Source organism: Agrilus planipennis, unplaced genomic scaffold, assembly GCF_000699045.2.
Source record: "Agrilus planipennis isolate EAB-ADULT unplaced genomic scaffold, Apla_2.0 scaffold39, whole genome shotgun sequence".
In the NCBI taxonomy this organism is placed as follows: domain Eukaryota; kingdom Metazoa; phylum Arthropoda; class Insecta; order Coleoptera; family Buprestidae; genus Agrilus; species Agrilus planipennis.
Window position 1 is genome coordinate 747,824 of NW_020439074.1, and position 13,682 is coordinate 761,505.

At 36.6% G+C, this 13,682-nt stretch overlaps 1 protein-coding gene across 1 annotated transcript in view; it reads right to left on the minus strand.

Moving 5' to 3' along the window:
* The window catches only part of LOC108745002 (hemicentin-1), a 149,006-nt gene extending 143,438 nt beyond the window's left edge, over positions 1-5,568 (minus strand). The window contains exon 1 of the mRNA XM_025977189.1: positions 5,475-5,568. Coding sequence (XP_025832974.1) covers positions 5,475-5,568 — 94 coding nt within the window. The remainder of the gene's footprint in view (positions 1-5,474) is intronic.
* Positions 5,569-13,682: the final 8,114 nt, after the last annotated feature.

Sequence of the window (13,682 nt, forward strand, 5' to 3'; positions counted from 1 at the left end):
GCATGAAGGTCTAGTCAGAGACATATTAGAGGCAGAAACAGGAGTTAGGAGGGGTAGAGGTAGACCTAGATTAGATTACTGTTTGCAAATAGTTAAGGATGTGGGTTGTTCTAGTTTTAAGGAAATGCGAAGTTTAGCTCAGGATAGGAAAGAGTGGAGGTACGTGTCCAACCAGTATTAGGACTGATGACCATATGATGATGAAGTGATTCTGGAATTACGCAATGTATTAAATTAGTCCTTGAAAATACTACCTTTCAGATTAATATTTCTAGAGGTATTTCAGAGTTCCATGAGCCTTCACATGCCTGATAGGTAGAACTTATTGCAAATAGTTAAGGAGATGTGTTGCTCTAGCTTTAGGGAAATGCGAAGTTTAGCTCAGGATAGGAAAGAGTGGAGGTACGTGTCCAACCAGTCTTAGGACTGACGATCTTATGGTAATGATGAATATATATGTTTCAATGTTAACCATGTGTCTCCATATATACATATATTCAAGGGCAGAGCCCCAGAAAACCATAAGCTTTAAGAGGTAGACATGTACAAAACAAGTTTTGCCACTGTACAACTTCATGACCCATGAGGGAATACCCGTACGCAATCGATATTAGCGACATCTTTGATGCAATCGAAAGTCGACAAAAAATGATGTGGGTTATGAACCATGCAGCAGGCAAAGTAGGCACGACAAAAAGAGCATACAAGAAATAGGACTAAGCGCGTTATCCATTATACGTTTACATTATGGGTGAACAAATATGGGAAAACCAATTGCCATTTGTTAACGAAAAAAGGATGAAATGTAATATAAAAAAGACATTTTGGAATGTGCAAAAATCAGTACAATACTGTAGATCAAGTGGAAAGTAAGAATGGAGAGTACACAGTTATTGAAATGCATGCACAAAAAAAGGTTTCATTCATATTCTCAAACAGCGTCAAAAAGCGTCTCTTCCTGGCAAATTTCACTAGAAATTGTAATATCCCTCCAACGTTCGAGGAATTTGGCGTGGAAGCTTTTAGCAAATCGTCAACTTTGGTAATTTAATGGAAATATTGAGATGAAGCAGAGACGAAGGGAAATGTTCACATCGTAGAGCAGTGCCGGTAATTACATTTTCAATTTACATATGCGAGTTTTAAGCATTTCATTGAAACATTCACTGTTGCCGAGTCTGTTTGAGGAGCGAGCAACCATCAGAGTTGGTACATACTACGGCTTTCCGTCGACTGGCGTCGACGACGTCGTCGTCGTCTTTGTTGTAGTCGCCCGTTATCTCTTGTTTTCCTTTTCGCTGATAAAACGTCTCTTAACGCTTCAGCTGCCAGCAGACGGATTTCAAAGGATTCTGCTACTACGTTTCAAAGGTACAGGTCGTTCTACGACAATGTGACTTTCGCTCAAGTTTCACCCTCGTGCAGATAGTCGAATGAACAGGAATTATACGATTAGAATGAGGAAGTTGGTAGCGTGAGAACTTCATTACAATAATCAGCCATTTCATTTTAATATGGGATGTACTACCTACATAATAAATTTTCATTTGAAGTCCTCAAGGATCACAATAGTCCTTTTGTACATGCAGGATGTGACACATTACTTGAACAAGTTCCATGGGCAGTAAATTAGTGACCAACGCGAAGAAAAGGTCCCAAGGTCAATTTGTAAACAAATGTAAATATATTAGGATCAGAGAAACCTATTTTTGATGTTGTACTTCTTTTGAATCACTTTTCGAAATGATAAGTATGAGTGAAGATACAATATGCCTAGGTACGCTTTAGTCTCTTTATACAATGAGGCCTTCATTCCAGAACTGTTTTCTGCGATGCATCGGAAATAGCGACAAAGGCTCTGAAATTAAGGGAAAAGTTCGTCGTGAAATCTGTTGGCGCATTGCGGAGTGCGACATCGGACTCAAAAAACTTGCACGAGGCGTAAATTGAAAACGCCTTTGAAATGAAATGATGTAAATGCATTTTCTAATGAGCATTAACGTAAAGATGAATTGCGATATTCAAACTTCAACAAAAAATATCGCGGACGAGTCAAAATCCGTGTGACGTAGCTTCTACACCTTGTTCCTCTTATCAACGAAAAATTTTTATGTACAGTAAAAGTTCCTTATTCGCGGATGAAAAAATTGCAACCCAGTTCCTGTATTCGCGGTTAAAAATTTCATTATTCGCGAATGAAATCGGTTAACAGAAAAGGATTCGGTGTCATTTATTAAGAGGATTGACCGCAATAGACCGTTCGTGTCTAGTGTAAATTTTTCCGAAAACATGGGTTTCTATTCTGAACATTGTGATTTAACGCTGCGAGATAAATATGTATTTTTTTGTATGGTAACAGACAAAGGTTCACACTAACTCGGTACGTTTTTGGTTTTCAATAATATGGTCATTAAAAGCTTTTACAAGTGCTTAAAGTTAATACTTCTTGTAGGACACGTATTTTCAATAGAAATTAAAAACATAAAAAATGGCCTTCAATAGGATTTAGAACAAAGCTTTATCTATCTTACTAAAAAATTTCAAACCTCTGTTCCAAACAATAAACTCATGATATCTAGAACCGATAAGCATGTTTTTACTCTACGGCGCGCGTCTACTACTGAATCCCCTCAGTGCATCGGCATCTTTTGAGTATGTAATGTCGGTACGTGCCGAGGCAGCTTTTATAAAAAATGTAACCGAGTAGACTTAATTCAAAATTCAAAACAAGGAAAACTCACTAAATTTTTTAAAGCCTTGTCTAAAGGTGATTATAACGATTACTTTTAATTGCGAATTTTTCAATAAATTGATTTTATTCTGATACATATTGGTTTTATTTTGGAACCTTGGAACGTATCCCGTATGATTCCATACTAATTACCATTCCATATCCACGGTTTCTGCATTCGCGGCATATTTATGGAACATATATACCCCACGAATGAAGAACTTTTATTGTAATAGAAAATAGCAAACTGCCTATATGCTGATACTAGCTGAGCTTTTGGCCTAAAGTAACCGTTATTACTCTGAACTAACGTCAGTATTGACTACTTTCGATTAGATTCTTCGACAACAAAAACTATGCACCGCTAAGCAGAAGAAATATTAAAACCTTACATTTTTTCATGAAGCCTATATAGCATGTTCTGATCCAATAAAATAATATGTTTAACAAATTAAATTATAAAACATTTACATTCCAGTTTAAAACTGGTGCAACGAAATACACACCTTCATAAAATAATGTACATCTACCACGACATTTTCCCTATGTACCTATAATATGCACCTTTTTCTCCATTATGTATTGTTATTCATGTTATGCGAACACACATATGCCAAGTCCTTCTGCATATTTTTTTTAATCTACTTAAAAAACCGAGCACTTCCATGCACTACATTTGTAACAAATGGAAAGTATAATTAATCGTATATTTATGCTAATTTTAAACGACTAATCCTTAATTCACGATTTATAAAAAAATATATCCTCAAAAATTCAGGCTACTCCAAAGCAAACGCACAGAACCTTAAACAAATAAATGTACAATTGACAATTCAAAAACATAAGGTCTATTTACTTAATATTTTTTTAATTGTTTGCAATTGTGATGCATATGGGTTCATATACACTCGGAGTTTTATGACTTAAATGCATGTGCGAGCATTTTTCCAAGCACATAAAGTACTTTATATGTAGTACTGTTATATGTTTTAATCTATACATCGAAGACGCGATCAACATCATTAAAGACAGTGCAGCTGTAGGGATAGATGTGCAAGGGCAAAAGATTAGTATGCTTAGATTTGCAGATGATATAGCAGTATTAGCATCTAGCAAGGAGGACTTACAGATAGCTTAAAATAAAATGGAAGCGGTACTGACAGATCAGTACTGTATGAAAATAAGTAAAAGTAAAACTAAAATACTGGTATGCAAGGGAAGAAAAAGTAGGGAAAGAGCGAATATAAAGATAGGAGACGAAAAATTAGAAGAAGTTGCTGATTTTAGATACCTAGGACGTCAGATATGTCAGGATGGAAGGAGTAGTAGGAATATAAAGCAGAAGATAGTGCAGGGTCGTGTCGCATTTAATAAAAAGAAGTTCTATGCTCGCGAACGGTTAATTTAAAAATTCGAAAAAGGTTGTTAAAGGTGTATGTTTGGAGCATGGCATTGTACGGGTGCGAAACATGGACAGTAGGCGCGGCGGAAAAGAAAAGGTTAGAAATGTAGTGTTATAGGCGGATGATGAGGATAACGTGGGTAGAAAAGGTTAGAAATGAAGAGGTATTGGAAAAAATAGGAGAACAGAGAACTCTATGGAAGTCAATAAAAAATAGGCGAGATAGGTTGGTAGGACACCTTCTCAGGCATGAAGGTCTAGTGAGAGACATATTAGAGGCAGAAACAGGAGTTAGGAGGGGTAGAGGTAGACCTAGATTAGATTACTGTTCGCAAATAGTTAAGGATGTGGGATGTTCTAGTTTTAGGGAAATGCGAAGTTTAGCTCAGGATAGGAAAGAGTGGAGGTACGTGTCCAACCAGTCTTAGGACTGGCGACCTTATGATGATGACTGTTATTGAATGCGCGTTGAAGAATGCACGTACATGTACATATGAAGTCATCTATGCTCGTGTGGTTCTTGTGGATCATATGAACCTAATTCAACGAAAGTACTTGGATATTTCTAATGAAAGCAGAAAAAATAATCGTACAATGAGAATACATACCATAACGTTACTTAATGCGCATCGAAGAATGCACGTGTACATGTATTAAGTCATTTAAGCTCAACGTACGTGGACGATTTCTTTATATATTAAGTGTTTCATGCCTGCGTCTTAAGATGAATAACACCAAGTTATTAATTGTTATTAAATTCGCGTTGATTAATGTCCCCTATCATTAATAATATGCGATTACTAAACGTAATTTCGGATTCCAGTAAAATTCATTCGTAGTCATAGAGAGCTAAAATGCGATATACCTTAGTAAAAAGTGTAAACGAACGGCCACTTGAGAACATATTTAAATTTAGCAAAAAATAGGGGTAGGTATATCAAGTTATCAGTTGATTTTAAGTAGTGCTATTTCCTAGTGATAAATACGTATCAGGGCAGGTTAGCCGTTTCTATCGTTATTTGGCAAACGATAAATCAAATACAAGGCAGTTACCGCCAAAGACTGTTATTTATGTCGGACAACTACAAGCTTAGAAACGCGAAGACGCCGAGTTATCAAAGATTATTCGTTGACGTGTTGGGCGAATAGTGGCGCCGTTTCTTCGAACAAAATCCGGCGATTTAGTGAAATATAAATGCGGCCGCAACTGTTTGACCCGGTTTCGAAAAATTATTAAGCGGAACAAGGGGTCACACAAAAACACTAGCTATGCTACATGAATACTAAAACAGGCTCCGGAAGTAATCGGACCGCGAGGTTGGGAAATCTCATAAAACGTACCTACAAATTTCGCCTTTTCGATGGAATACCAATTGGTTAAAGGATGGAAACCATCTTGCAAGAAAAGGGATTCGATGTCGTAAACCACATGCATTTTAAAACGAACAAATGGTACGATAGATATGCCCAATAAATTCAGAAAGTTTTGTAACTAACTTGTACCTATCATAAAATTTACCAGACTTATAATATTGCACAACCAATAGAACGAGAACCCCAGAATTCGCAGCTTCATCCACTTCGATTGTCATAGTGGGAGAAGCATGTGTCCGCTGTAGTATAATATAATATAATATAATATAAATGGTAGTTCTGCAGAAATATAACTTTGTTATATTCTTTTTCTTTAATACTAACCTGTAAGGTTGACATAAACTACCTTGTGGACATTGAAGTGTGTCATTCCAATGAAACCCTAGACAGAAATTTTCAGTCTCTCTGAGAGCGTCTCTCACAGTCTTTCACAGTCTCTGTATGAGAGACTCGGACGATAAAATTGTTAATTCAGAGATTCGAGTCTCTCACAGAGAGACTGAATGAATAAAACTGAAAAATTGAAAGACTGGAGTCTCTCGTAGGAAGACTGGGATCTCTGAAATATGTTGAACTTAGAAAATTTTAACCATGTCTTCGAAACACCACTTATTAAGAAATTTGAGTCTCTCGTACAGAGATTCTAGTCTCTCGTTTAGAGATTCGAGTCTCTCGTTCAGAGATTCGAATCTTTCGTTCAGACTGGATACGAAATGAGGATCTCTCTATGAGCGACTCGAGTCTCTCCTTTAGAGATGCTAAACAGTTTTTTTGACAGTCTCTCTTAGCGACACCAGAGAGACTCGATGAGAGACGGAGACTCGAGTTTCGCTTTCAGAGACTCTGAGAGACTGAACATTTTTATCACGGGAACGTTTGTCTATCATGCAGCATTGAATCTAAATACCTCACTTTTATACTTTTGTACATAACATTTAATTTTCCAATTGGAAGGTTGTATTAGATTTTTCCTTTGTACCTTCAGAAAACTCACAATTTGAGACAATTTCGAACCATTTACAACTTTTGTTTTCGGTTACAAAAATATAATTAAACAAATCCTTTATATTAATTTTAAACAACACAGAAATAATGTATACATACATGAAGCAAAATAAAGTATTGCCTCATGTACAGATAACCTGAAATGTTCTTTGAGGAAAAATACATTATCTTCCATCTATAGGAGACGAAACCTTTTCTTTTTTTGCTTGTCCTCCATTTTCTGCCTTACCGGTCGGTTTTCTGGATGAACGCCTTTATTTAATAGGTAACTACTGTTGTGCCTATATTCACAATATAATCTAAAATTTTCTTTCAATGCTGCCGCAAGAAAAGGCAGAAGACTTGCAAAAATAGAAATGGCCCATAAAAGTGTCGATCTTAAATTCAACGTTCGAAGTGAGAAATAAAACGGCTTTTTTCCATGCGACACGAGTGGTGAAAGGCTCCAAAGTGTCTACGCATAATACAGATCGCACTCCCTCGGGATAGGTCTCCGTCCTCCTCTCCCGGGATCCCGACTTCCGATCTCTCAGCTCTTTTGCCAGCTGAAGAGCATATATACGACACAGAAACGTAATACTAAATATTCCACGAGCTAATCTCGATCTCGGATTTATGGTGATGGAAACTCCGTTATACTGTACACACGAAGCAGTCAATTCTCCCTGTAATAAAACATAGAGTCGCGTTTGACGTCGCTGCCCTTTATTATCGCCCTTTACGTGCCATTACAAAAATTATGAAACGAAAATATCACGAATATGTATACATACAATATCATATGTACCTAACAGTAAAACATATCTACACTACTACAGAACCGAAAACCGAACGCAGGGATGATATTCTATTACATGTAATCAATAAAGCGTAACATTATCTCTTGAATAATGCGACGTGATTGCCCTAGGAAGATTCGTACAAGTACCTTAAGTAATCCACTCAAATAAATAACTTTTTTATACGATATACAATATTGATAGTGCCAAATTCTCATTATACACTATGTCTGATCAATACAGAAGAAGATACCTAATTGAAAAAGAAATAAAATAAGCCATAATGCCCCAACTGCTCTGGCAATGATGACGCACGTGATGCTGCCAGTGCGTTCTCTCTCTCTCTCTCTCATATGTGGCTACCTTGTCTGCATATTCTGCATGCTTTGTTTGATATTTTTACACTCGACCTATTTTTGTATTTTGTGGTAGTAGCAGTAACATCGCCAATCGAATAATAACTACGGAGTGGAGGCGACTACCAATTGACTACTATACGTTCAATTGGCCTGTCTATATACCTGCTGTTGCGAAGGTCACCGTTAGGTATGAGTGTTTCGTTACTTGACATTGGGCACAACGCGGCTGTCAAACTGGAAACTGTTCTCAATCATTGACGGCTCTTTAACTGGGATACTTTTTGTGCATAGTTTTGTACTTCCATTGCAACATCATCAGTCGAAAAACTAGTTGGAAATACTCCTCCAATCCTTCGTAATCTGTTCAGCTAATCTTCGCATTTCACTCATCTCTCCTAATTGTAAACAATAATCTAACCCAGTTTCTCCTCTGCTCTTCTATTTCTACCAAACAACCCCAACACCGGAAGGTGCCCTACCATCTTATCGGCCCTTTTCCATGCTGACTTCAATAGCACCCTTGGATCTCCTACTTTTTCCAATATCATCTCACTTCTAACCTTTTTTATCCAAGGCATTTGATCATCTATCTATAACACCACAAGTTAAATGCATCTGAGTTTTTCTAATCCGTCCCACCCACACAGTTGAGATCCAAAGGTACATCATCATCATCATCATAAGGTCGCTAGTCTTAAGACTGGTTGGACACGCACCTCCACTCTTTCCCTGAGCCAAACCTCGCATTTCTCTAAAACTAGAACAACCCACATCCTAACTCTTAATATTCTTCAAGTTTTCATGAGTTCTTTTCGTTAAAAGTAAGTCGACCTTGCTCTGTCCTTTATTTGATGTCTCCGCCACTTTTCCATCCTGAGTTATCCGACTTCAAAGATACCGAAAATCGGCCAATCCCTTTAGTTTTTCATCTCCAATTTTTATATCACTTATAATCCTACTTTCAACTTTCCTGTATACTAATATTTTTATATAATAACTCCATTAGAATGTATTTTATGGTCTGTGTTCTCGACATTGCAATTACAGTTTGGCATTTTGGCATTTAACAAGTATTTTAAGCTATGTATGTATACCTATAAACCTCAATGCACTTAGACGTGGACACCTGATGTGTTTCATGAAAACACGTATGTACATAGAAGCGACTAAAATGTTATTAACACGCTGGTTATTTTACAAAATGTTGCCTTTATGAAGCCTCTAAATTCGTAATGAACGCATACAAACGTCCGAGCAGTATTTTTGTTGCAAAAAGCAAAGGCATTATAGATTTTCGCGTCGAAAGTGCATTATTAAGTAACCAAATTTCCATGGTTACTGACTGCTTTTATATACAAGCCGCATGATTCAATTTTATAGATAGGAAATCATCATAAATAAATAATAAAGTACATTACAGCATATTAAGCTCGTATGATCAACAATTTATCGAAACAATTTTGAACATATTAGTTCCCATCAGCACACCATGTATATCTTCGATGAATCACTAAGAAAATTAAGTATCTCCGTAACAAGAATGTTGGTATAACATCAAGGTGAAGCTAAGACATCGCCATCAACTGGTACTTACTATAACTGCAGTGTGCGAATGAAAACTAGTCAATTAAACTTCAAGATATGGTAATCTCTATATATTAATGTGTATCTACCTATTATTAATTTGGTTCTCGATTAAGTTTCTCAACTAGGTACCTTCCTATGACTCTTGTCAAACATATAAAATGCTGTAGTTGCTAGTAAACAACAGTAGATGGCGACTTACCGGCAATGTCCTGATGTTTTTGCATTTTGTTTGCAGCAAATCCAGAAAAAAATTGTGAATAAAAGTGACAATAAGCTGCTGCTTTGGTTTACATCCACACAAACTATTAAACTTACTCACTGTAGTGAGTTATAGGAGTGTCTCTGTATTATCAATACTACGATTACATAATTTGCTTCTTTTCCGGGTAAAATCGAGCTTTTCGAACCGTTTTCAACTCCTAGATAACGTTCCCAACAACTGTAAACTTTTCTTACAAATTCTCAACTCCTCTAATACCAAATCATCTGACACATCTCTCGGGATTATTATTTAACGTCACTAATTTACAACATCATTTCGTCGTGACGACAAAACTGCCGCCTCGCTATAAATTTAGATCAATTAAAAAGTTTTGAATTAAATCGATTATACAAAGTTGTAACAGCTGAGGAGATTAAAGCATCAAGTATGGAATATAAATATGAAATTGAAATGCGCTACAACATTACAGAACATAAGTATGTTGCAGAGTTGTAGATAAATATTGTCTGTGGTGCAATCGCTAGATGTTACATCAGTTATCTGACGTTACTGTCTTCGATGATTCAAAATATTGTCATGTAAAGATTTTACTGGTGCTATCCAACAAAAAGGTTACAATTGTTCAGTACAGTATTCTACAGCTTGGGAAAAGACTTTTGATTTTAAGGATCTGGGGACTATATAAACAATAACAAGTTTAGAAATACTTGCAAAATTTCAAGGCGATTATGAGAATATTATTAACAAATTAACATACATTTTTATTAGAATTGCATATTTCAAGATATTTCAAAGTTATGTGGTAGAGAGATTTGAAAAATTTAGGCATTCTTACATTCATTATTCATTTACGAAAATATCTATAAACTTTTAACATGATTAAGGATTAATTAACTAATGAAAAACACATAGGAATGGGTAGAAGTACTTCAGAATGACTCGAGCCTTGGCTTGTGTTGCTCAGTGGTATCATCATTATCATCATCATCATAAGGTCATCAGTCCTAAAACTGGTTAGGCAGGCACATCCACTCGTTCCTATCCTGAGCTAACCTCCGCATTTCTCTAAAACTAGAACATCCCACATCCTTAACTATTTGCGAACAGTAATCTAATCTAGGTCTACCTCTACCCCTTCTAACTCCTGTTTCTGCCTCTAATATGTCTCTGAGTAGACCTTCATACCTGAGAACTACCAACCTATCTCGTCGCCCTATTCTTATAAACTTTCATAGCTACCTCGGTTCTCCTACTTTTTCTAATATCTCCTCATTTCTAATCTTATCTATCCACAGTATCCTCATTATTGGCATGTAACACTACATTTCGAATGCTTGTAACCTTTTCTTTTCCGCTGCGCCCACCGTCCTTGTTTCGCACCTGTATAGCGCCGCGCTCTAGACATTAGTGTTGCCCAAATTCAGTCTTGGTCTTGCAGTCTTGGTCTTGTTCTTGCGTTTTTGCTAGACCAAGACCAAGAACAAGACCGCGTATTTTTAGCAAGACCAAGACCAAGACTGACCGTGCAAGACTTGAGCAAGAACAAGACATAGCCTGCAAGACTCTTGCGTCTTGCAGCTAGGACTTAGCGCTATTTCACTGAGTAGTTAGGTGTAACAGTTCGGTGTATAGGTAGGTACGCTTAGGAATTCTATGAGACGCAAAAAACTGTATCAAAGAATATGAAAAACTGGACCTATGCGCATTACGACTAATACCATAAACATAGCGAATAAAAAAATTATTAAAATCAAACTGAGTGCATGCATAGTTATGTTTTAACCATCGGCACTTTGATAATGCGGCATCAAAGGTTTTGTACTTACTTCTCAAAGAAATTTGCCGCTTTTCGGAAGTACATGGTTATGATACACGCGCCGGCGGCTTCTTTTGAAATCTAAAACAATCGTTGCCGCCACGCCGAAATCATAACATTTGACACTATTTGATTGCCGCCATAGGGTGTAGGTATACTCATGCAAAATAATTTCGAATTTTTTTACACGCTTTATATTATTGTTTGATTTGCGGCGGCATCCTTATCATAGAGCCGGCACGTGGCGAGGCGGCGCGGTAGAAAGCAAGGATCATAAATGTTTATTAAGAAACAGTTACTTCCATGGAAAACGACATATAGGTCAGTTGATTTTTCGAATTTCTTATCAAATCTTCAGTTATTTATTAATCTGCTTGATCTTTACTATGGCTATATTCATTCAAGCTCACAATGTTCCAATTCTAATACGTTTTTCTAGGATTTAAAGTAAACTTTAATAAATAGTAATAGACTAATAGGTAATTGCAAGACTTGCAAGACTCTTGCTGCAAGACCAAGACCAAGACCAAGACTGGGAGCGCAAGACCAAGACCAAGACCAGGTGTATTGGCGCAAGACCAATACCAAGACTGGCTAAGTCTCGTCTTGTTCTTGCGTTTGGGCAACACTACTAGACATAAACCTTCATCAATTCTTTTAGAATCAACCGCTCATGAGCAGGAACGTAAAACAGATTGCCATACCTTCTTACAATTTATCTACACCTCAGTGGTGAGACATAAGATAGAGTCAATTGATAGAAAAGCAACTCTCTAGTCAACTTTTCCAATTCATCTTCTGAAGGTTCATGTCAATCTAAACTACCTACACCAATAAACCTTCACAAAAGCTATTCCAGCAGCAAATTACCTCAATTTCCACCAATGAACTGACGAAGTTTTTATCAGTAAGCGAACCAAAGTCATGACCCACGAGATTCTAAACCGCCTCTACAACTCATGTTGCAAACATGATACTTACTCTTAATTGGATTGTTTCGTTTTTGTTCTAAAAATTGTAATCGTTGTAATTAATTACGTGTTTTTTTTTTTTTAAAGAAGAATCAGACCCGTTGTCTTGAGTAAATGAACAAAACAAGATAAATGAGAGGTGTGGGAGTAGGAGTTTTTGAGATTTAAGTGAATACCATTAGTAATTCTACGCGCCATTTCCCATCTTTATTCTGACAGCATTATTTTTAGATAAATTGAGTGGAAGCGATTCTTTTGAAATATCGCGCTTCTGGGGCTTAATAAAAAGAGCGGTTTCAGTTGTTGGCCCTGAGGGATACCTAAAAACCGGACCCTGGGGTCTCGTAATGACGTTTGTAGCTTCTCGTCGACCACCTTGTAGCTCGCGGTGGGATAAGCCCACAATTTTTCTTACCATGTCGACGTTCTGCCAGCCGTATCTACGTACGAATGCCATAAAACACGATATTACCCATTCGTTACGTGTTTTTTCTTGTATTTTTGTTAAAACTTCGTAGACGCATAATACTAAATTTTTATCTATTTACTTACTTTCTTTCAAACTTGATCTTATTCCAATGGCTATCAGTTTAACAAACTTTTTAGTGTAGACTGAACTACTACCAGTCATTTAGATACTACGTTTTTGTCCCTTGCATTAGGCCACCATTAAGTTTAAAAGTATGATGTTGAGATTACTAGAAGATACCTGTAGCTTAGTAATAGTAAAACTCTCTTTACGACAGCATAAAAAGCAACTTATTATTAAGCTTTTCGTTTTGAGACTTTTTTTAGCAAACATTCCACAATTGATGTAATGTTTGACGACTTTTACAAGAAAATGTACCAATACACAGCAATGATTTAATTAAATTACGAAAATTTTAGGTAGACAGAGTTACAGTCATTCTTTTAACGTCAATTTCATTGCGGTCACAAACAGTCTGAAGTTCGCAACATCCTGCAGAGCTAAATTTTTTCCTTTGAAAGCATCAGTAAAGTTACCAAAAAAAATTTATGCGAATACAAAGGATATAGGTAAAATTACACATTTCTTTGTCGGCATTTTTTCTTTTTATGTCGCACGAGTGAAAATACGTAATTTAGTGAACGTGTAGAGTATATTTTTTGAGTCATCCGTCCGTCTAGAAATTTCATCTGAATCTCTGAAGATTGTCTCAAAAGAAGGGAATTCTCAAAAAGCTTTAAATTGCAATAATTAGACTCACATCACTTTACCATTTACATACAGAAAAGATAGCCTGACGCTGGAAGCTGGCGGAAATTTTAAAATGGCGTGGCTGCGCGGTGGCAAAAGTAGACAGTTTTAGGTATAAAGATTGCAGCCCTCATTCTTCAGTATCCCTATCAGGGGCGTAGATTAAATATTTAAAAATAGGGATCAGTGAGCAAGTAATAGACATACAAACAGAAG